This window comes from Sparus aurata, chromosome 4 (assembly GCF_900880675.1).
Source record: "Sparus aurata chromosome 4, fSpaAur1.1, whole genome shotgun sequence".
NCBI lineage: Eukaryota > Metazoa > Chordata > Actinopteri > Spariformes > Sparidae > Sparus > Sparus aurata.
The window spans coordinates 20,729,926-20,751,622 of NC_044190.1; the positions used below are offsets into that span (position 1 = coordinate 20,729,926).

Sequence of the window (21,697 nt, forward strand, 5' to 3'; positions counted from 1 at the left end):
AGGAGCATCATCATCAGACTCTGTTGCCTCTTGTGGTACAAAGTGGTATTACTTGGCAGGACGGGCAGCTGGCATGCAAACTTCAGTAAACATCTCTGCAACAAAATACACAGACGTCTTACACTGTTGTTTCTGCACACTCTGTTTATAATATGTGTTAATTCTGATCATATCTAATGAACAGCCCCTTAAAATTCAACCCAAGAGACAAAATGTTTTGTCAAATTTTTCCTCCAGTATTTTTCTGTAAATTAGAAGACTAATTATCTGAGAGTGCTGGAGTTTTGTTTGTATTTGACTCCAGTATTGTTCTGACAAATAGTTTCATAAAATTAGACACAGTTTGATTTATAGACTAATTCACCAGCCCACTTAACACACAGTATGACACTTGCTAATACCAAATTTTAGATGACCCAAGACATAGAAATCACCGGTAGGAGTGTAGATGGTTTTGCTGGCAGTACTAACCTATGTAAGAAATAAACAGTCAAGCGAGAGGGTAGATGAGTGGTGTGTATGCAGCAGCAGAAGGCGCGTGAAATACATCCTGAAGGAAATTCAAGGGACGTGTGCTGCATGTGGAGTTTCACCTGTCTCAGTCTCACATTTAACACATCAGCACAACAAATGACCAAATATGAGTCAAACTGACCTCTACTGTGGAAAATAATCAGAATGTCCCTCAAAAGTTTAATGCAAAATATTATCATCCTGGTACAGGTACAAAATACACATTCTGTTATACAGAAAGAACTAATTTCATTGCTGTTATGGTTCATGATTAATTTACACATTTAATATTTAAATATCATGTCATGATATAAAAGTAGCATGTGTCCTGCTTCATATTACAACAGCTTATTGAATGTGTTATATATGAAGTTCAGTTTTCCCTCACTGCTTCTTCCCTCCTCTTTTGCCTCTCATACTTCCTCTTCCTCTTCCTCTTCCTCTCCCTCTTGTGCTTTTCGCTGCGTGGCCTCGCCGGCTGCCTTCGAACACGGATCGGGCTGTAACCATAGCGATTTCACCACCACTGTCACTGTCGTCACCCGAGCTGCTGCTGCTCCTGCTCCTGCTGGCCCCCTGAGGGGTATTCTTAGTCGATTGAGTAATCTTTTCTGAGCGGAGCTCTTGGCTGGTGCTGCTCACATCCTTCAGAGGTGTGAGAGGACGTTCAACAACTACCGCCGACCCTAGAAACCCTCCTCCTGCTGCAGACCTCTCTTCTTCTCGCTCTCCTTCTCCTTTCTTTGGACTCTTGCTCGCTGCTTTTCCTCTCTTAGATTTGGATGGGGATGGGATTTCCTCCTCACTGTCCTCCTCTTCCTCCTCTCCTCCTTCTCTCTCCTTTCTCTTCATGCAGGTGACTGCTCGGCGGAGTCGCTGGCTGCGAATCGCCTGCTTTTCCTGTTGCTCCATGCGGAAGAATGAGTCAATCCGCAGCTGAGTCTAACCCAAAACAGAGAGAGACATGGTATAAATGTTGTTCGACAATGAAGTGGTTTCATTTCCATTGCTGGCTTTTTAAAACACAATCTGCACAATCAGACTGGAGACATTAAAGAAAGTTGGGATTATGAGTGAAAAGAGTTTTGGCAGTTTTTCCTCATTAACACAAAAACGTGGCTATAGCAAAGTCCTCATATTGAGTTAATTAGTCGAGCTTTCCACACACCCCAGTTGGGAGTGACGGGTTGAGAATGATCAGTTACCTGCTGGCTGTTGAGCTGCTTGATGACAGGCTGAAGAGTCTCCTCTGTCTTCCGACTATTCCAGCCAAAACGATTCAGACAGAATGTAAAAGACTGGTTAAGGAAGCTTCATTCATAAATAGGCACACATAAACAAACATGTGCAGACACACAGAAAGGATATTCTTTGATCATGTCCAGTTGTGGCCGTCCCCAGCTGAAGGAGCTGTCCGACTCGTCCACAGCAGGTTGCAGGTAAGCCTGTGAAACCGCAGGGTTGGGGAACCCAGGATGCAGTTTTAGGTCGCGCAGTTTCTTCTTAACCTTCGTGTCACGGGGGTCAGCTGCCAGGCGCTTCTTCTCCTGAGCCTCTGACCACCATTGACTAGAGGGAAGAACCAATAACCAGGTTCTAATGAGGCTTAACAAACAGTAATCATCAAAAATAAAGTATTTTAATGTGTAATATATCGCACAAATTGACTAGGATTTAAAGATGTAAAGATGGACATAAAGTGGATAAGAGAGAAAAAACAGGTTCATGTAACTGCAAGCTGCCAGACGAAAATGTTAATGTTGCCAGAAAAAAATAAACCACAGGTGTTTTTCTCTCTCACACACACACACACACACACACCTGAACTGTATGAGTGGCTCCATGCCCGGCCCTGGAAACTCATTCAGTATCTCCATGCCTGTCACATATCCGACCCCCGGCACACCCTCTGTGTAGTCGCTTCCCAGCAAGTAAGCCAGGTTGATCAGTTTAGTCCTGTCCAGACCTGAGAAAATGAAAAAAAAAACGAGGTCGAAAGAGAGAGAGAGAAGTTAAGCCTTCAGTATTCTGTCGGGTCAGTTTGCTGACAGCCCATTTATCATCACCAACGCATACAGCTGTCTCTGATATGTGCAATATGAACTCATCAGATTAGCGCGGTAATGCTTCATCTTTATATAATTTCAACACCTCACTCTCTTATAGTAACCAGAAAATAGCTAAACAACATCGCCTGCAGTAGAGTCCCCGAATAACCCTTTCACATGCACATAATTCATTTCAGGGTAAGTTTCATGGAAAACAATTATCCTTGTCTCTCCTTCAAACAGGATGCTGAAGTACTAACTGATTTGACTGAAGGTTGGTTTGGTGGCCCCTAAAACTATGACCTAGGGAATTTTTTTTATGTTTAATGTTAACTAAGTCTAATAATGAACAGGTAACAAGATAATAAATACTTTTTAACGACCATATATTGAACACACACACACACTGAAGATGGTGACTACTGACCCAGTTGGTTCTGCACGTCACTGTACTGGAAGTGTTCAACATATTTGTTCTGGCTGAAGAAGTTCTTGTAGACGTGTCTCCCTCCAAACAGCCACACGTCCGAGTCGTCTGTGATGGTCCCGTGAGTGTGGTCGGCGCGGTCGAGTGCTGCACACTGAGCCTCAGCCTCCATCGGCGCCACCAGGAACGGCACGCCAAACAGCTGCAGCAGCTCCTGATATCAAAGATGAAGACAGTGATCACTCAGAAAAGAAGGCAATATATGCACATGTCGGGGTTATACTGTCATTATTTGCTGTGTTTGGCTTCTTAACGACAGTATCTGCCAAGATTTTGAATTAAATTTAGTTTTGGCTTGTGACCCTTTTATCTCACTGAAGCATCTGTTGTCATCGGAGAACTGCCTTCGCTTTAGCAGCATTATCAAAACAGCCAGTGGGATCAATTAAGATCGGGCGCTCAGAGGTTTTACAATAGGTGGTTATTTTATGAAGGAGGAAAAGGCTGACAGCCTTTCAGGACATTTCATTGTGCAAGTGATTTGATACTGACAGTGTGGCTCTGAAAATGTCGGCAGAGGCACCACAAAGTAATGTAATCCCCAGTCGGTATAACACCTTCTCTGTGCTGACACTTGAGAGTCCAGTGTCAACTATTCTCTTGAGATTAGATGCGAGGGTGATACCGTATGCCCATGTGTTGATGTGATTTCATGGTGTCTTTCACTCACCTGGCTCTCCAGGTACATCTGTCCAGTGACAGTGTTCGCCATCCTCTCCTGCTGCTGCTTCAGCTCCCTCAGGCTGCTCTGCTCCGCCTGCAGAGAGCTCTCCAGATCCTCCAGCTCGTCCTGCAGCACAACATGCACACTTGTCACTGTGTCAGACCTCTCTTATAAACTGCTGGACAGCTCAGCCTTAAGTCCTGCAGACCAGTTCAAACATGTCATCAAAAAAACATGTGCATTTCACTTTTTCTTTGCAGTGTTTATGTTTTTGTTTTTACATGACTGGCCATGGTTTTTGATGTACCACCAGAAGTCACTAGCCAACCTTTTAAAATCAGTTGTGTTGTGTATCAGTCTGTTACGTCAATATTATAAATAAATATACAATATTTACCGCATCAAAGTGTTCCCATTCATTGGTCGCGGGAGTGGATTCTGTCTCTGTTCTCTCCTTCAGATCTTTCTCTTCAATCTGGCTCTTTTTAACCTCTTCTTCCTCTACTTGCGAAGCAGCAGCCGGACTGCTGGGAGCCTCTGCTGAACTTTCCTCCGCCGTTTCTTCTTTTTTGGTTTTGTCCTCGGGGACCTCATCTGAATCATCTTCGTCATCCTCTTCAATTTCTTCTTCTGACACCTCAATAAAGCTCTCTGGGAGGCCAAAAAAAGCACTTTTGTTAATACGTACCGTCTGAAGAAATAATGAATGGATGTAATCTGAAATCGAATATTACTGTACCTTCTGACTCGCTCTCCACAACATTGCCACTCCTGTTCTCTACAGCTTCGGTGGACTTTTTACTGCTCTGTTCTAACACAACAGGATAGACTTCAGTCGCAGCACTGAGAGGTTTTCCACATATCTGGGCACATATCTGTGGTTGAACCAGATCTCTGTTCTTTGTGTTCAACCCATGCTCTGATTCTCTTCTCTCCAGTTCTCCAGTCAACGGTCCTTTCTTTGCCTCCTCTTCTGACTTCGTCCCTCTGTCGTGAGGTTGTTGCAGCGCGGCAGAGGGAGGTGCTTTTTTTCTCTGCCCAATCATTTCCTCCATCTCATCTTCAGAACTACTGACTAACAAACTATCTCTCACATGTAAACGTTGGCCTGTTGGGTCCCTCTTAAAATCTGCCTTTTCATTAGTGGGTAAAGAGTTCACATGATCAGGTTCTTGCTCGTCCTCTGAGCTGCTAATGACCACCAGCGGCGCAGGATGACGAATTTTTGCCTGCAGCTTGGTGGGTGAGCGTGTGATCGGAGTCTCCGCAGCACCATCCTCTTCCTCAGTGAGAGCTTGCTGGATTGCCAGCAGGGTGTGTGGAGACATTCCACCGCTCTTCGTATCCCGGTCTACCTTCTCCTCATCCGAGCTGTCGTTCATTGCAGCCTGAATTGCCTTGAGCGTGCGAGGGGAGGGTGGCGACGTGTCTTCTTGAGACAGTTTTGAGACACAGGGTTTGGAGTCTTCCGAGGGGGGACTCTGTGCTTCCTCCTCTTCCTCACAAATAGGTCGCCACAGGGGCTCAGGTCTGCCCGCTACTTTTCTTTTTTTGCCTGACAGGAAGCCCCCTGACCAGGGTGCAGCTGCAGGTTGGCTCTCAGGGGCAGTCTCTTTCTTTTTGTTGCCTACGTAGGAAAAGTAGAGCATTGTTTTAAATATAAACACAGAGACTAGTTTGCATTTTTTGATTCATGTTGAAATAATAAGTCTCTTTTAGTAGTGAAACCCTGTTCAAAGGTTCAGTGTGCAGGGTTTAGGTTCAGTAATGTAATGCAATGTACATCATAAACACTGAATAGAATACTATGACACATATCATCATGGATGTCCTCACTTTTAATTAGTATAAAGTGGGAATGGTCTTCTGAAACCAGTCGGTGCGACTCCACGCTGTGACTCTTCTCCTCTCCGTCCTGTTCGTAGAGCTGTGGCGCACCGCCAGCGTTCCTCTGGCTCATCTCTTTCTCCACCCCCTCCAGGCGCTGGTTCAAGTGGTTCCTCTGCAGCAGACCAGCCAACTGGTACTGGGAAAAGTCCCCTGAATGCTAAGAGGGAGCGTAGAGGAGTCCGTGTTGGTGAAGAGGAATCGGGCGAGTACGTGAGTTGGAATGAGAGCGAAAAAGTACCTCTGGAGGTTTCTGATACATGGTCCGGCGTCTTTTGGAAAACTCCTTCATGTCCTTGAGTATCTCGTGTTTCATTTCAGGGGGCAGGCTGGCAAACTCCTCAGAATTGATGTCCACTGAGTTGGGGTCTCCGTACGACTCTCCCTTAAGTTTAAGAGAAAATTGTATCACATTGTTGTCATACAGCCAGAACCACACAAGCGTTGATGCTATGCTATTTGGGGATGTTGCTCTTGTGCATGTGATCATTTTACCTGATACATGTGAAAATCGTCAACCATCCCCTCGCACTCTTTTTCTTCCCCCTCTTCCACCTCCTCCTCCTCTGAACTGCAAGAGCAAAACACATCAAAATGATTATACCAACAGTATTACAGGTGAAATAACCATATAAAACAAGGCACAGTTATTTTTTAACTTGGCATTGATGAAAAAAAACATGTTTTAAGTTGTTTGAGAGCTCCGTTTTATGCAAAGGGTGCAATAAATAAACAAAGCTTGGAGTGTCAGGTTTTGTCTTCATCGAGCATGGATGAAATACTTTCCAGCCCTGTTTCACAAACAATGGATGTAAAGCTGTAAATATTCTGACTGAATTACTCAACACTTTACCCACAATAACTAGCGAACGGAAACCTTTCCCGGGCGTCTGACCTGCTTTTTTCCTTCTCCTCTGCAGCGGGCAGGGCAGGTAGAACATACATGTCATCCACCTCATCTCTCCTTACACTGGAGAGGCTGGGGAGAGGATCCTTACTGTGGCAGGAAACAAGAGAGATATTTAAAGGAGGCTTATTAGGGTTACTACTAGAATAGGTTTACATGGTTTGATGCTCAAAAACACATCAGTTTTCTCATACTGTCTCTGTCTGACCCAGCACCGCTAACACCAAAGCTGTGCTCAATCCCTTCATAAGCGCCAAATTAGCCACTAGGTATTAATTATGCAAATATGGGACATGATGACATAGTGTGGTGTCACAAGTCATGGTATTATAGGCAGGACTACTGAAGAGGCGTTCCAGGAGCAGTGTTTTCTGTGGGAAAGAGGAACTTCTTTTGGTGCACACCCTGACCCTTTGAACTTTAAAGATTTCTTAAATGCACACAAACATACACAAAACACTGAAGGAAAGGAAATAACGAAAAAGCATACATCACCTTCAAGATAAGACCACTGAGATCATAATGTCTCCAATGTTCTATAGGTAGAGAGGGAGACAAAGGAAAGGTGTTGTATATTTCTTGTCTGCACCTTACCTGCGGTCTCCCAGTGCAGCTTTGATAGCTTGTCTCTTCAGGAAAGTCTTGAGGAGTTTCTCATTGGTCTGTTTGGACTCCCGGCTCAATTCCTCTTTCCTCTGCCTCCTCAGAGTCTGCGTGAGAGCGAAAGCAACGTCCAACAACAGAATATAGAAGAAGTATTCAAAATCGGATAATCAGATGTGGACCTGGACGTACCAGAGTCTGTCTCTTCAGCAGTGGCGCCTCCCCATCAAACACAAACACCGGCCTGATGCGGAAGAAGAGCAGCTTACAGATGCGGTGGAAGAGAGTGAGGAGGTGGGCGTTCTGGACACTGTGACCTTCACGGTCCCTCACCCCCTTCACTGCCTGGTTCAGCCATATGCTGATGTCTGAAGGTGACTGGTTAAGGTTAATGCAATGGCTCAGCAGGAAGAACAATCGGCTACATTTACATCTCTGACACAGAATGAAAGACAAGATGATGAATGGTAAACAGATAGATCAATAAATCACTACCGATTCAGGATACCAACAGCAAGGACCTTTCCTTCCAGAGTCTCGGGGTTGACGGGTTTCCCTGTGCTCTCCAACAGCTTCCACAGTCCGTGCACTCCCATGATAACTTTAGTCCAGAACTCACCCCGAAGAACTAAAAGAGCCGACAACAAGATAACTGTGTGTAAATAATTTCAGCCTTTTCTTATATCAACTCCGAAACCACTCGAGTGGAACAACAACAGACTGCATCATAGCGGTGCTTTTCAACATTTGTTGTAACGCTATTTTCTGTCCGTGGAGCATATAAACACTACACGTGAAGGTTCCGCTTCATTCAGACCGCCTCATATTTATTTGTAACACCACCGGCTTCATGCACATCCATCTGATCTCTAATCCGTTTCACATTTAGTTGCTTTAAAATGATTTACGATGGAATAACACACCAACTGACCGGAGATCAGTTTAACCGGGAGGGAACGGAACAGAGTTGTTATTCGTGGGGATTTATTTCCACGGGTGATGACTGTCAGGCTTTATTGTAAAACGCGACTAGTTGGACAAAATAGACATATACATGTTAATACGAGAAATTATGAGGAGAAAGGTTAGAATAAGCATGTGAGGTATTTATCTGTGCATAAAGTTGAACACTTAATTCCCTATTTCCAAAGACAGGGGCGGTTTCCCGACAGGAAGTTATGCCTGCAAAGCATACTCAGGGCAAAATTACTCTAAAATGCTCTTGCCAGAGGCCAACTGTGTCCGGTGGTAAAATAAACAGCTTGTGGCTCCGAATTAACTGTGGAGGTTGGATCCATTGTCTACCGGTATGTTGTTTAAACCTTTGTCTAAATCCCAGAATAAAACACAAGATATGAAAAGATAAACTGGGATATGTTTTTCCTTGTAGATAATACGTATCGTGGCTGCGTTCACGTCATGGTGACTTGTGTTGTTAAACTTCCCTTTAACGCTCCTCGGCAAACAGCTAACGTTAGCAAGTTAGCTTATCAGCTAGCTACCGTTATCTTGTAGCCCCTCAGCTGTTAGCCCTGACCTTTGACTAGCGGGTTGTTTTGATGCTGTCAAAAAACTCTTTACGCTGCAAACGTTAACGACAAAGGTATTGTCCCTCTTGTTTACTGTCGCAGGGCGAAGAACCACCTGAGATTCACCTAAACTACAGACTTCCTTCTCTCAACCTAAGCCACCTCCACCATGACCACCGCTGTGAGAGGTATGTGCTGTTGTAATTAACCTCCCAGTTATTTACATTTCCTACCTGTTTAGCCAGCTGTGACTCAAGACCGCGTGTGTTTTAAGACATAACCATAGTCATCCATATGTTGTCTTGTTTTATACTGTTCGTTTGCTACAAAGTGAGATATATTTTGACTTATGTAAAGATAAATAATAATGAAACCGATTTCTTCTCATCCTGCTTACATTGTTAGACTTAGTACACTGTGTCTAGACTGATCCCGATTCTTTCATTTAACTGCTTAATCTTGAAATGAACATGAAGCATCTGAGTAATTATTGATTAATTGATATCCGACTGAAAAATCTACACAAACAATTCCATCCTCTTTTTTGATTTCGTTTTATACTTGTGCCAACCCAGTCTTTATTGTCGTCCAAACAAAAACATGACGTTACCTGAATGTAATGCTAAGTTAATTTTTGGAAACAAATGAGTTAAATCAGGAACTATATGATCAAAGAGGTCTAATCAAGATTACAAGGCTGACCTTTTTTTTTTTTTACATTCAGTGCAACAGGCCCATTTTTGTGGGTACACAAAAGTATTGAAGTTCAAAGCCCCGCCCTGTGTGTTTGTAGAGAGGGACTGTGTTGCATTCATGGATTGTCTCAGTTTCTGACATTTCCTCAGACCCTGTAAACAAGATAACAAGTCAGACCTGTTTTCATACTTTGAGCAACACATTTCAACGACACATTTCAGTGGGTATCAAAGTTCAATACCCAACCTCTTGTGCCTCTAGAGAGGGATTGTGGTGGCTAAACCATGAAGTCTTGGCCTGTGTACTCTGGCATTAGCAAAACAAATGTTTTGTCATGCAATACAAAGTTGACTAAATGCTTATTCAGTGTGGTCAGAAAAACTTGAATAAGTTAAAGGAATGTTCACACCTCCGGTCAGACATTAAACTCCTAGTTCCCGGAAACCCGACGGATTCTAATTGAATCTCTAGGGACGCCTCCAAGTGCTAGATGTAAATTTGACCTTAATGCTTTCTTACAGATTCTGCCGCTGTGCCTATCCGAGGTGCTGGCGATGGCATGGAAACGAAGAAACAACCAGCTGTCCTGGAGGTCAACACAGATACACCTCCGCCAGGTCCATCTGCACTTCCCCTCCTGAAGGTGGCAAGTCCAAAACACAGCCCCAAATGTACCCATCCAACTTCCACGGCTGCCCCCCAACCTCTCGGGGTTCTTCACTTGGGCAGGGTGAGTCGGGAGGCTTGTGCAGAGGTGGAGGCTGTGAGGATCCTCATCCCCCGAAGTGCTATTAGCAGAACCAGCCGTGCGGGGCCTGTCGAGGGCAAAGGGGAGGCTGGGCAACAGTCTGAGGAGCAGCACTCTCCCCCACTGCCTCTGGTGGAGGACTGGAGAGGACAGCTGGAGAAGCTTCAGAACTCTGAACGCAGGCTGCTGCAGGATAAGGAAGGTCTTTCCAATCAGCTGCGTGTGCAGACAGAGGTAAGGCCCAAATGAAGCAGCTACATTTTATTTAGATATTGGATACACAAGGCCTTACCCTGTCAAGTTTATGTATTGTTTGCCTCGTCAAATTGTCTTGAATGTGGCTTCAGATAGTTAATACTATGTTATCATGCCCCCTTTTGTTTCGTTGAGTCGACTTAGCATTGAGTCCACTGTATTTATGTTTATCTATCTTAATCTGTATTAAGTGTGGAAGTGCTTTTAAGTGATTATAAAAGGAAATGGTTCATTTCCTCATGCATGTCTTCAGACAAGGAATTTATCATTTTTTATCAATTCTGTGTTCCAGGTTAACCGAGAGCTAAAGAAACTGCTGGTGGCATCAGTGGGCGATGACCTTCAGTACCACTTTGAGCGTCTGGCACGGGAAAAGAACCAGCTGATTCTGGAGAATGAGGCTCTGGGCCGGATTCTGGCGCACACCGCAGAGCAGCTGGAGCGGATGAGCATCCAGTGTGACGTTTGGAGGAGCAAGTTCCTGGCCAGCAGGTATGAAATAGACAAAGTTGATGGACGCTTGGTATCAACTGTTAACATCATCGGTTAAAATTACTACATCTGTCACGAGAGTAAACACCTCCATCATTGTTGTTTTTCAGAGTCATGGCAGAGGAGCTGACGAATGCCAGAGCAGCTCTGCAGAGACAGACCAGAGAGGCACAAGGAGCGATTCAGGATCTGCTGTTAGAGAGAGAGGAGTTCTCCAGAGACATGATGCTCACTCACAGGTAACATAATCCCTGAACCATCATTCCTAAATTAGATAAAGAGTTTATTGTAATGGGTCCCAATTTAAAAGATCTAAAGAAGAGGCAAGGAAAGGATTTCTCTTCTAGGTGTCCATTGTCACATGCATTAAGAAAAGCTGTTGAAATGTATTTGAAATGCACCAGAGGTACATACCTACTAGCTGTACATGCATGCCCATGAATATTAACCAAATCACCATCACACTTGACTCACTGCAAAACAAAACTACAACATCAACAGCCGAGACACTGACAGTAAAGCATGAATGAATCGGTGACAAACAATCTGCTGATGCAAGCACACCTTCAGTGCTTCGTTTCAAAATAATAGTGTGTGTGTGCGTGTGCTATTGTTTGTCGGCGGCCAATCAGGTACAATTAAAAGGCCAAAGATAATGGCCCTTCAAAAGGTCTGCAGTATTTTGTTCATAAAGATGATGATGTTAACAGATTCTATGCTGATGTTGCTGCTTTTCTGTTGCCAGATCTTTGGAGCAGCTGCTGGTGTCTCTGCAGTGGGGCAGGCAGCAGACGTACTACCCCAGTGCACAGCCCCTCAGCACCGGGGAGCTGGCAGCAGCCAATCGCAAGCTAGCAGACGCCATCAACTCCCACCTGCTGGGCAACACCACTGCTGCCAGCAGCAGTGTGGTGAAGAGCAGCAACGCAGCAGCTGAGCAGCTCTGCAGCACACCGGCCGAGAAGATGGCTGAGAAGGTAGAAACAATATATCTGTGCAAGTGTGACTCTTTCTCTGATTTTTGTAAAAATAAAATCCAGAGTTTTAAAAATATGTTCTCTGTTTTCTGTCTTAGGTGCTGAAGATTTTAGATCCAATTTCCTGTTCAGAAAACAAGGCAGACCCTCCACTCAGTGACTCCACCCCCTCCAACTTCCTCAATAATAAGAAGAGCATCGGCAGGTTTCACCCTTACACCCGCTATGAGAACATTACTTTTAACTGCTGTGAGCGCTGCAGTGGAGATATCCTGGTGCTGTAGAAGCCAAGGGGTGACAAACTACTCCCATCGGACACAGATGCAGCATCAGAGCTCATTTCAAATGACTGAAGTCTCAACAAGAGTGTGCATTCGATGACACTGCTGTTCTGTGTTAAGTGACTTATTCAGCCACCTCCCAAACTTGGCTGCTCCTGCAGACATTTCTTTTCAAGTGTGTAGCTAATTGTTGAGATTTCCACAATTTCAGATAATGGTTTTAAGTATTTTATCAACCTGCTGATTATTTTCCTCTCTTAACTTGAAAAAAGTAAAGATAATGGGGTTATTTGTTCAGGAATATGAGAGTGATGAAAACGGTGCATTTCAGAGTCTTTGTAGCCTGGTTTCAACTATGGCAAGTTGTATTTATTGCTGGGATGAGAGGTCAAGATGAGTCAGTGTTACAGGGTGACAAGACACAGTTGGTGTGTCTGCTTATTCAAACTTGAACATTATGCTTTATTTCATTATTTATGCATCCACAAGTCAATTAGGAACAGAGGAGCAAACTGGCTGTAACGTCTGAGGCCTGACTGGGTGGCCTGTTGTGTAAATAACCCTCTGGGAAGTTACGAAATATCAGATAAGGAGATAATTGTGCAGCCTCTCGTTCACTGTGAATGTACGATAACGAAAAAAAAGTGAGGATGCCTCTTATACATGCCGGTAAGATGGTGCTATCATAATTTAAACATTTTATTCATAGATTTTGTATATTTAATGCTGCAAAGGCATTTTAGCATACATTCATTATTTTGGAAGTGATTTTATGGTACTCCTATAGATTTTTATTGTGCCGCAGTATTAATAAAAAAAAAAAAAAAGCCCATATATTATCTATTACCCGCACACAAGTTCAGTTATTTGCAGAGTTGGACTTTTGTGGTGTTTCAAAGAAAAATTGCATATTTCTAAACATTTTCCACAAAGATTTTTCCACAAAGTTTTTTGTTTTCATTTGGGTGATATTTTGTGTAATTCATTATTTAAAAAAAACAAAACAATTTAAGACTGTTCTTTTGTTTGCCTCTTTATGCTACTATGAAATAATAAGTAATATATTGCGCGTCTTTTTGCAATTTTCTAAACCCGAGCTGTATATTTTGATTTATTTAATCTGTAACGGAGACATGATGATGGTGACTGTATCACTGACAGTGAAAGTAACCACGAGAATGTTTACATTTTGTTTTCCATCTCAGAACAAAATAAAGACCAAAGTAGTTTCTATCTTTAATGTTCTTTTTCTTGTCTTGTTTATAATCCTGCATCGAGTCCAGTGTTGTAAAAAAAATGTCATACAAGTAAAGATATCATGCTAAAACATTACTCATAACATAACCCTGTGAAAGTGAAAGTCATCCATACGAACAGTACTTGAGTAAAACTCTTAAAGATTCTTTTGTTATATGAACTTGAGTACCAAAAGTAATTTCCGGGCAATAAATGTACTAAAGTATCAAAAGTAGAAGTAAAAGTTGCCTACTGTACACTGTGGGTCAAACAATTATCTGCCTGGCCGATTATCGGATCAGATACTGAGCTTTTCTGATTATCAAACTCTTTTTTCTTAAAAAAACTTTTTTAGTTACATTCCATCATTGATTAAAACCCAGTTAAAAAACAAGTAAGAACCAGTGTCCACCTTTTACAACATTTTATTCACCACTTGTCTCAGTTTTTGACATTTCCTTAAACAGTGCTTGTACGCATGTTCTTATTTACCAAAGTTACAATTTTTGTGGTCTTCATTCGTCGCTCCACCACGTCCTGCTCTTGCCTGCACCTTTTTTTCCCTCAACGCTGTTCTTAAATGATGTCCGTACTCTGGTTGAAGCTGGTTTGTTTTCTCTGTCACTGTATAGTCCAGCCATTCTGTCTCTCCCAGTGAACCCAGACTGTTTAAAGGGCCTGTTCAGACTTTGTGCCTCATTTTTAAAAGTCCACCTCTCACCATCCCTATTCATGACTCCCTTGACTCTGTTATTGTTATTGACTTTCTGTGTCTGTTGGTAGAAGCCGTCATGCTTTCTCTTGGGAACAAACTTCAGCGCCTCCTCCCATTTCCCCGTGTCCTTAAGAGTGAGCATGATGCGGACCATCTGGTCCAGAGTCAGATTTTTGGCTCCCATCTCCCAGTGGAGGAGCTCATCCAGCGGTAACCGGGCTGTGGCCAGCTTCAGTCGCTTGGCATTTGCCAGCGACAAGCCCGACTGGCTCGACCTGTCCACCAGAGCTCCGATGATGTAGACCTTAGAGGGGTCGTATGTGCGAAGAACATTGGGGGAGTCTGCAGTGAGGTATACGAGCTGCTCGCGTGGGAACACATTGACATGCTGGCGGTCAGTGGCGGTGATGAGCAGGCGGTCCCAGGCCTCATCACCATATCGTTTGAGCAGCTCCTGCTTGTAGGCGCTGTCTGGCTGCAGGTTGCAGAAGTGGAGGTGGTAGGGTTCAGTGGCACGCCGGTTCCACCCTTCCACCTCCATCAGCTGGGAGACCGTGTTGTCCAGCTCTCGCTTGGACATGTTGGACTCATAGCTCATGTCAAACACAAGCGGCTGACCGAACACCATGGCCTGGGCGCTCCTCCAGGCCAGCAGCTTGTCAAGGGAGCGGCTCCAGAACTTAAGGAGGAATGTGCTTTTAAACTCTGATCCAATTTGATCGTCCCCTTCCTCTGCATCACCACCCTGTCGTCGACTCTGCTCTATTGAGGCTTCCCTTTCTGCCTTCTTCTTCTGCTGCCTATCTTTACGCGCCTTCTTGTGGCCCTCCTTGAGAGCCAGGAACTTCAGGAACTTCTTCCTGGCGGATTTGGTGGTGAGCTCTGCCAGCGACTGAACCTGTTCATCAGTTATCTCTTCAGGTACAAGCTTACCTGCGAGCCGCCACATTTCAACCAGCTCCCGAGTTGCCTCCAGCGAAGAACCGCCATTCATCTTCCCTTCTAGTTCATCATCACTTGCTTCATCGTCATCACCGCCGACACCCTTTTTCTCTTCTGATGCAGCTCGAGATCTCATGACAGATTTCCATTTTTCCAGATCTACTGTCTCCTTTTTCTCAGATATGTCGCCTTTTGGCTGGAGGGCATCTTTCCACAATCGGCTCCCAGTATTCAAGTGGCGAGCAAAGAGTGTGTGGTGATCACAGGCGCTGCTGACTGGGAGGAGACGCAGGACTTTCCTCTTGGTGACACAGGATGCCACAAGATGACTGCACCTCCAGAGTTCATGAAAAGGCTGGTTGGAGAAGAGCCGTAACATCGTGACAATAAGCTTTAAACTGGAGCTGTATCAAGAGTCCTAAAACCATGAAGCGTGGGCTGTCAATGCTGGACTGTCGGCATGTAAACGGAACCAAAGGTGTTTCCAACGCGGTCCTCTTCGACTTCCGCTGTCACAAAAACGTCATTGGCAACAAAAGCATGTCGTTAAAAGTCCTACTTAATGTTCACTTGTCTCGGCTTTGAGTTCAAGTTGTGTTGACTTGTCGTGGCGTCCATGCTTGCAAATATTAGAGGAAGGTCACGTTGTTACACGGTGTCACACAGTAATGTGTCGTAGTGAAATGTCACCGCATGACACAGTTTATCTTAAAGGCTTATCTGGCCGACCACATCAAATTATATCAGCTAGAAAAGTTTATTGACACCGTGATTTGCTATGATATTGATAATTATATTGCTATTATATTTAGTATGATATTATATATTTTTAGGCTGACATTAAATCATAGTAATCGTTTCCAGACGGATTTTTCTCAGCGTCGTACAGAAATTGTGACGTAATTTCCCCCGCTAGCAAAACAAGTGACGCTAATTTGTTAGCCACCGAAAATGAGTTTGTTTTTGCCTAAATTAACTTGCAAAAAAGACATAGATGAAGTTATCAAATGCGTGGCAGAAAAGGTCGTAGTTTTGAGGTTTGGGAGAGACGAGGACTCGGTCTGTCTCCAGCTGGATGAGATTGTAAGGAGGACCGTTAATGCACAAAGCTGCTCAATGTTTGCTGTAGCTGTATTTTTCTTTTGCTCAATTGTCGTTTCTGTCTGTCCGTCTAGCTGTCAAAAACGGCCCATGACCTGAGCAACATGGCGTCCATCTACATCGTTGATGTGGATAAAGCTCCCATCTACACAAGATACTTTGACATCAGCTACATCCCCTCCACTGTCTTCTTTTTCAATGGGCAGCACATGAAAGTGGATTATGGGTGAGTGGATGAAAGATATTGAAGGTTTCTTTTCTTTACTTGTACGATCAAATGTGATACCATAATCAATTAATCTGTGCATTTGTATCATTTTATTAATCTATTTTACTATTAAATAGCAGACAATGGTGAAAGTGACCATCACAATTTTCAAAGCCCGTTGAGATCTAGAAACTTCTTTACTTTCCAAACTGAAAATCTTGCTGAAAATTTCATTTGTAGAAACCTCTAGAAATGACTTTGGGCATTCATTATTCAACATTAGGATGCATGTCAGGATGCATACACAAACACACTTTTTTTTTTCTCTTGCAGCTCCCCAGATCACACCAAATTTGTTGGCAGCTTCAAGACTAAGCAAGATTTCATGGATCTGATTGAAGTCATATATAGAGGAGCCATGCGTGGGAAGATGATTGTCCAGAGTCCCATCGATCCTCAGAACATTCCCAAATATGATCTCCTCTACCATGGAATTTAAGATAAACCATTCTGGTTAATTAAAGGACAAACATATTTGTTATACTTCCAACCGATAAGCAGCCAGTGTCTCAGATTTTCAATAGATATTATTAAATGTCCCATAGAAGGCAAACTCAAAACAGGGCAGTTCCCTCTGAAGTCTTTGTTCACTGTTAACACAATGGATTGATGTTTTTTGTGTGTCCCCTTAGCCCTTGTGTAGACAAATACACATACTGTGATGGTTTCTGTTAAAGTGCCAGTTGTCACAGTTATTAACAGCAGGTTAGCAGAGGTTTGGCAACTACTTTGATCGGGTTAATTTTTCTTGTGAAAATGCTCTGTCGTCTTGATGTTTCCCATGGAAATGAGCTGCACATCAGCAGAGAAATGCAATTAATTTATGCAATGTACATGCTGTGTTATTATAATAAACTTTTATATTTTATCTCCCTGTAACAGCCATTCATGCATTTTATTTGGGTGTTCATGTAAACTAACTGAGCAGAGTAGCTAGGCATATCTTGATTGTTTTGACAATTATTAACTTACCTTGTCATACAGGCATACAGCAATATTTCACCTTTCACTAAGGTATCACTTCACGGCTGTTAATTCAACAGTTCTTTGAAACAAAGAAATCCAATTGCCTTTGATTTAGCACTTAGAAATACCATGACCTGGATGGCTGAGAACCTACATCAACATACTTCTCAATATGAAAGGATGTCTTTTGGGTTACATTTCACTGCAGCAAAGTAGAGATATCTTACCCCCAAATCACCTCCAAAATGATTAAACTCTATTTACAGCTTCTGACCTTTGACCTTACATCAAATCAGTTCCTTTATATGTTAGCTCATCATTGTCTTTGCATCTTCTTCCTGATGAATTAAATGTCTTAGATAGGGTTTATTCATTTTGGACTCACTTTACTACACTCTCGCAAACAGCGACTGACTGTACCGCAGTAGAATGGTGTAGGAGATGGAGACAGAGCACTGCAATCCCATACGACAGCAGGGGGATACAGCAGGCTTACTAGATTATATCCTTTCAACGGATGAAGGATACATCACTGGACATGTTCATAGATTGTATATGAAGATAAACATACAATCCAACAGTAATTGTTCTGTGTATTATATATATTATGTATTAATGGGTGATTTTTAAGTTAAATGAAAAGTCAATGGCACCACTGTTTCTAAGCTGTAACACTAAAAAATTCATTCAGCTTGTTTAGCTCTGGTTGGCAAGTAAAAACATAACTTTTGATGTTGTACCCTCTAAACTTATTGAGCGCTACAGGTGCTGTATGGCAGTCGTTTTAATGGGCGGAACTTGAACCGTGTTCGTTGATGTCATGAACGGAGAAGGTTGCGAGTTAGTGCTTTTATTGTGAAAAACGCGCAGGCAGGAAGTCTCTTTATTTCTGGCGGAACTGAAAAAAAGCAACACAGCAATGGCAGCGACCTTGTACAGAGCATGGTGTTACTAACAGTTTGATGAGTTAACCACCTAAAATGCTCGTATATCGACAACACGGACTGACATTTTGGTGTGCATAGTGTCCGTTTCAGGGTTCACATCATGTTCTCCTTCATCAAGGCGGCTGTCGGCGGATTGACCGGTATATGTAGAGCCCACGGTCACCAAGGTAACAGAATTTAGCTAACGTTATAGTGACACTTACGTTGCGTACAACAAAAGCCTCGTTTCCACCAAGTTAGCACCTTTTTGTGGATTATATTATGTTATGTTATGATTTGTTAAAGAAGACCTGCACGCATTAATACAGAAACTATTATACATTTTCCTTAAATATTACGTAAAATTTAAACATTTATTGAAGTAGGACATGAGTAGACAGGGCAATGGATTAGATGACATATAACTTCTGTATAGTAACATATAACAGCTACTATACAGAAGATCATTATGCTTCAGTGACATGTACCCACTGCATATATGCAGCACAGAAGACAGTAATATACAGAGTAAGCAACACATATGTAAAGTACATTTAATACATCACTTAGGCACAGTAGTGGTAACCAGCTGAAAGCGGCTACATACAGCAGCATTTACCAGTAAAACTACCAATATGCTGACCCTTATTTTATTTTAAATATGAATTTAACAGGTGGCAATTTCTTACATATTGCACCTTTAAGCAGAATGCATACGCAGTTAAGACTTACACATAGGATTTGGGTTGTATAAAATCAGACAATAGCTCATGAAATCACAGCGGTCCCTGTTTTTCGGCTCGGAGAGAAGTTTGTGATGTGACAACACCTGTTTGTTTCACAGGTTCTTTACACAGCCACTTGAAAGTCCTAGCTGCTGGGCTGAAGACATTTGACATCCCTCCAGATTTCAGTGGTAATCATTCATCTTCTTGTCATTTATTTCATATGATTTTTTTTTTTTACCTATGTCTATCTTTGTTTGTATATTATTTAATCAAATACATAACATTGATGTACACAGCAGTGGGAAAAAAACATAGAAGTAGACACACTGAAAAGAGTTCCATAGGCCACAGGCCACAAGAATTATGAAGTCTTTGTTCAAGGAGACATGTAGACCAGGTGATGTATGTTGTTGTTGTTCATGATCCCTTACTCTTGTTTTTGCCTCCTGAAGGTGTGGTGTTGCCGGAGAAACCCAAACTGAAGGTTATGAACAAGGTGCCTAACTTAAAAAAGGCCAAGAAAGAGATGAAAAAGCTGCGGGATATCCAAGGCCCAGCTACGTCAGCCAATACATTCACAACAGGACAGTATGCTATTGTGGTAAGTTCAATTATTTTGTGTTAACACTGCTGTTTAATGAAAGCAGGCAGCTGCTTGAAGAACTAAAGAGTTCTATAACTTGACCTGCAGTATTTTGTACCCAGACCCATGATGACAACTTCACACGTATTTACACTTAGACATCTCTTAATACCGGCACAGAATTACACTGCAACTTTTGATGTCAGTTTAACATTTGAGCAAACTACAGAGGACTTAGTCTGCATAAGAACTATATTTCAACATCTTCTATAATTTAAAATATTATCCAGTCTTGGGTCAGGAATTATATTATTTAAAACTCTAACTTATAATTATAGATGAGCAGCAATATTATTTGTTCACCCTGCTTTCTACCCGTCACACCTGTTCTTACTCTATACTTATGCCAAATACAAATGAATGAGTCATTTGAAAGTGACTCCTCTTGTCCTCTGTATCTGTCTCTTGGATGCTCAGGCCCTTGGAGGGGGCTACATTCACTGGGGTCACATTGAGATGATTCGTCTCACCATCAACCGCAAGATGGATCCCAAGACTACATATGCCCGCTGGCGCATCAATGCCCCGTATAAACCTATCACACGTAAAGGTCTGGGTCAGCGCATGGGTGGGGGCAAGGGAGCCATCGACCACTATGTGACACCTGTCCGCTTTGGCCGTTTAATTGTGGAGCTTGGAGGAAAGTTGGAGCTTGGCGAGATTGAACATATCTTGACTCAAGTGGCAAAGAAGCTACCCTTCCCTGCCAAGGTGAGGTGACAGATCATTTATATTGTCATCTTTCAAGTGTTAGTTAATGTAATAATGATGAGATGTGTGTACACAAACATTTAACAAAAGTGTGTTTTTATACGACACGTTTTTGTGTCTTTTTTTGTGAATTTTGCTTTTATTTAACACCCAAAAATAACTGTTTTAGTCCGTAATCAATTGTACCTAATGCACAAAATACACAAAAGTCTGTTTCATCTCTCTTACTCTCTCTCTTGGCTATTCTTTAAACTTGTCATTGATTTGAATTAATATGAACTGTTATTTCAGGTAATGAGCAGAGAGAGCCTAGCTACCCTGCAACAGAAGCAGGCTGATATGGAGCAAAATAACCAGAATCCCTGGACCTTCAAGCAGATAGCTCAGGGCAACATGCTGGGCATCAGGAGGGTGCTCAGCCCCCTCGACTTGCACAACCATGGACGCTTTGCAGGCAAATTTCACCTCAAAGGGAGGGTGTGACAGGCCTGACGGACAGAAATCAGTGTCATACTGTCATACCATCTAGACCACATCACCGAAGAAGCAACCAAAACATTGAAAGGCTCTGGCGTTCAGTGACATTTGGGAATCTTTCCTGGTTTCTTTTTTTTTACGCATTGATTGGGATAGTTTTTCCCTTTTCTTGTTCACAATTAAAACAATAAACTAGATTATGTAATTCAGTTTCATGACTTTAAAGTTCTTTGTGTGTCATCACTTGCAAAAGATACAAAAGTTAAGAGAAAACAAATCTCAACAGAGTTCACTGAATGCAGATCACCTGTTTATATTAATAACTAATGATATATTTAATCTGGAATTCAAATTGCTGGCTGGTTAATTTGCTTGTAAAAAAATATAAAAAAAAAAATAGAACAAAAAAGATGTGTGTCTAACAGTATGTATACTATATGTGTTTGTGTGTGTGTGCATGACACAAACATCAATACAAAACATGGAAACCAAAATTGTATACGGCAGCTGTTGTAGGTTGCATTTGTTGCAACAAATTAGTTATGTTTTAAATACTAAGCTATTATTATTATTATTATTATTATTATTATTATTATTATCGTGTTGGCTTTATTATAGGTGTATTTGGAAAAGCATCCTAATGCCTGTAACATTCAACAATTAGATTTCCCATTGGCTTTTACACTTACATTTTACATTTAAGGGCATTTAGCAGACACTTTTGTCCAAAGCGACTTACAATGAGTCAAACATTCATACACTGATGGCGGCTCTGGCTCTACCCCTGAGCCACAGCTCTAGATGAACCTGCTGTCTGAGAAGGAACTCCATTATAATGCTTCATGCATGCTGACCGGCTGATACATTTTTTTTAATTGATACAATATTGTATTGTAT

General features: G+C 42.4%; 5 protein-coding genes across 5 annotated transcripts; 3 read left to right on the forward strand and 2 right to left on the reverse strand.

Moving 5' to 3' along the window:
* Nucleotides 1–658: 658 nt before the first annotated feature.
* Nucleotides 659–7,924, reverse strand: ercc5 (excision repair cross-complementation group 5). Its single transcript, XM_030413230.1, has 15 exons — nt 7,618–7,924; nt 7,302–7,477; nt 7,101–7,216; nt 6,495–6,596; nt 6,095–6,170; nt 5,841–5,984; nt 5,549–5,759; nt 4,452–5,339; nt 4,110–4,363; nt 3,719–3,838; nt 2,989–3,202; nt 2,335–2,479; nt 1,882–2,082; nt 1,719–1,803; nt 659–1,455 (listed from the first exon to the last, which is right to left on the reverse strand). Exons 1-15 carry the CDS (start codon nt 7,703–7,705, stop codon nt 898–900), a joined length of 3,378 nt encoding a protein of 1,125 aa, XP_030269090.1. The 5' UTR covers nt 7,706–7,924; the 3' UTR covers nt 659–897.
* A 350-nt stretch (nt 7,925–8,274) lies between these two features.
* On the forward strand, nt 8,275–13,327 carry blzf1 (basic leucine zipper nuclear factor 1). Its single transcript, XM_030414083.1, has 7 exons — nt 8,275–8,416; nt 8,741–8,826; nt 9,856–10,316; nt 10,630–10,829; nt 10,940–11,068; nt 11,575–11,806; nt 11,905–13,327. The coding sequence occupies exons 2-7, from the start codon at nt 8,808–8,810 to the stop codon at nt 12,088–12,090; spliced, it is 1,227 nt and encodes a 408-aa protein (XP_030269943.1). The 5' UTR covers nt 8,275–8,416; nt 8,741–8,807; the 3' UTR covers nt 12,091–13,327.
* Nucleotides 13,328–13,730: 403 nt separating this feature from the next.
* Nucleotides 13,731–15,656, reverse strand: trmt10c (tRNA methyltransferase 10C, mitochondrial RNase P subunit). Its single transcript, XM_030414082.1, has one exon. The coding sequence runs from the start codon at nt 15,357–15,359 to the stop codon at nt 13,839–13,841; it is 1,521 nt and encodes a 506-aa protein (XP_030269942.1). The 5' UTR covers nt 15,360–15,656; the 3' UTR covers nt 13,731–13,838.
* Nucleotides 15,657–15,844: 188 nt separating this feature from the next.
* Nucleotides 15,845–17,234, forward strand: txnl4b (thioredoxin-like 4B). Its single transcript, XM_030414089.1, has 3 exons — nt 15,845–16,063; nt 16,156–16,307; nt 16,623–17,234. Exons 1-3 carry the CDS (start codon nt 15,932–15,934, stop codon nt 16,786–16,788), a joined length of 450 nt encoding a protein of 149 aa, XP_030269949.1. The 5' UTR covers nt 15,845–15,931; the 3' UTR covers nt 16,789–17,234.
* A 949-nt stretch (nt 17,235–18,183) lies between these two features.
* Nucleotides 18,184–21,009, forward strand: mrpl16 (mitochondrial ribosomal protein L16). Its single transcript, XM_030414088.1, has 5 exons — nt 18,184–18,429; nt 19,086–19,157; nt 19,422–19,570; nt 20,030–20,323; nt 20,615–21,009. Exons 1-5 carry the CDS (start codon nt 18,363–18,365, stop codon nt 20,804–20,806), a joined length of 774 nt encoding a protein of 257 aa, XP_030269948.1. The 5' UTR covers nt 18,184–18,362; the 3' UTR covers nt 20,807–21,009.
* The last annotated feature ends 688 nt before the right edge of the window (nt 21,010–21,697 follow it).

Bases quoted from the DNA above. Each gene is read 5' to 3' on its own strand.
- ercc5 (XM_030413230.1), bottom strand. From the start codon at position 7,705: ATGGGAGTGCACGGACTGTGGAAGCTGTTGGAGAGCACAGGGAAACCC. The intron at 3,203-3,718 runs GTGAGTGAAAGA...CTTTGATATCAG, and splicing joins AGATGTACCTGGAGAGCCAG to GAGCTGCTGCAGCTGTTTGG. The intron at 2,083-2,334 runs GTGTGTGTGTGT...TCTTCCCTCTAG, and splicing joins GAGCCACTCATACAGTTCAG to TCAATGGTGGTCAGAGGCTC.
- blzf1 (XM_030414083.1), top strand. The intron at 10,317-10,629 runs GTAAGGCCCAAA...TCTGTGTTCCAG, and splicing joins AGCTGCGTGTGCAGACAGAG to GTTAACCGAGAGCTAAAGAA. The intron at 11,069-11,574 runs GTAACATAATCC...TTCTGTTGCCAG, and splicing joins GACATGATGCTCACTCACAG to ATCTTTGGAGCAGCTGCTGG.
- trmt10c (XM_030414082.1), bottom strand. From the start codon at position 15,359: ATGTTACGGCTCTTCTCCAACCAGCCTTTTCATGAACTCTGGAGGTGC.
- txnl4b (XM_030414089.1), top strand. From the start codon at position 15,932: ATGAGTTTGTTTTTGCCTAAATTAACTTGCAAAAAAGACATAGATGAA. The intron at 16,064-16,155 runs GTAAGGAGGACC...CTGTCCGTCTAG, and splicing joins GTCTCCAGCTGGATGAGATT to CTGTCAAAAACGGCCCATGA. The intron at 16,308-16,622 runs GTGAGTGGATGA...TTTCTCTTGCAG, and splicing joins CACATGAAAGTGGATTATGG to CTCCCCAGATCACACCAAAT.
- mrpl16 (XM_030414088.1), top strand. From the start codon at position 18,363: ATGTTCTCCTTCATCAAGGCGGCTGTCGGCGGATTGACCGGTATATGT. The intron at 19,158-19,421 runs GTAATCATTCAT...TGCCTCCTGAAG, and splicing joins CATCCCTCCAGATTTCAGTG to GTGTGGTGTTGCCGGAGAAA. The intron at 20,324-20,614 runs GTGAGGTGACAG...CTGTTATTTCAG, and splicing joins AGCTACCCTTCCCTGCCAAG to GTAATGAGCAGAGAGAGCCT.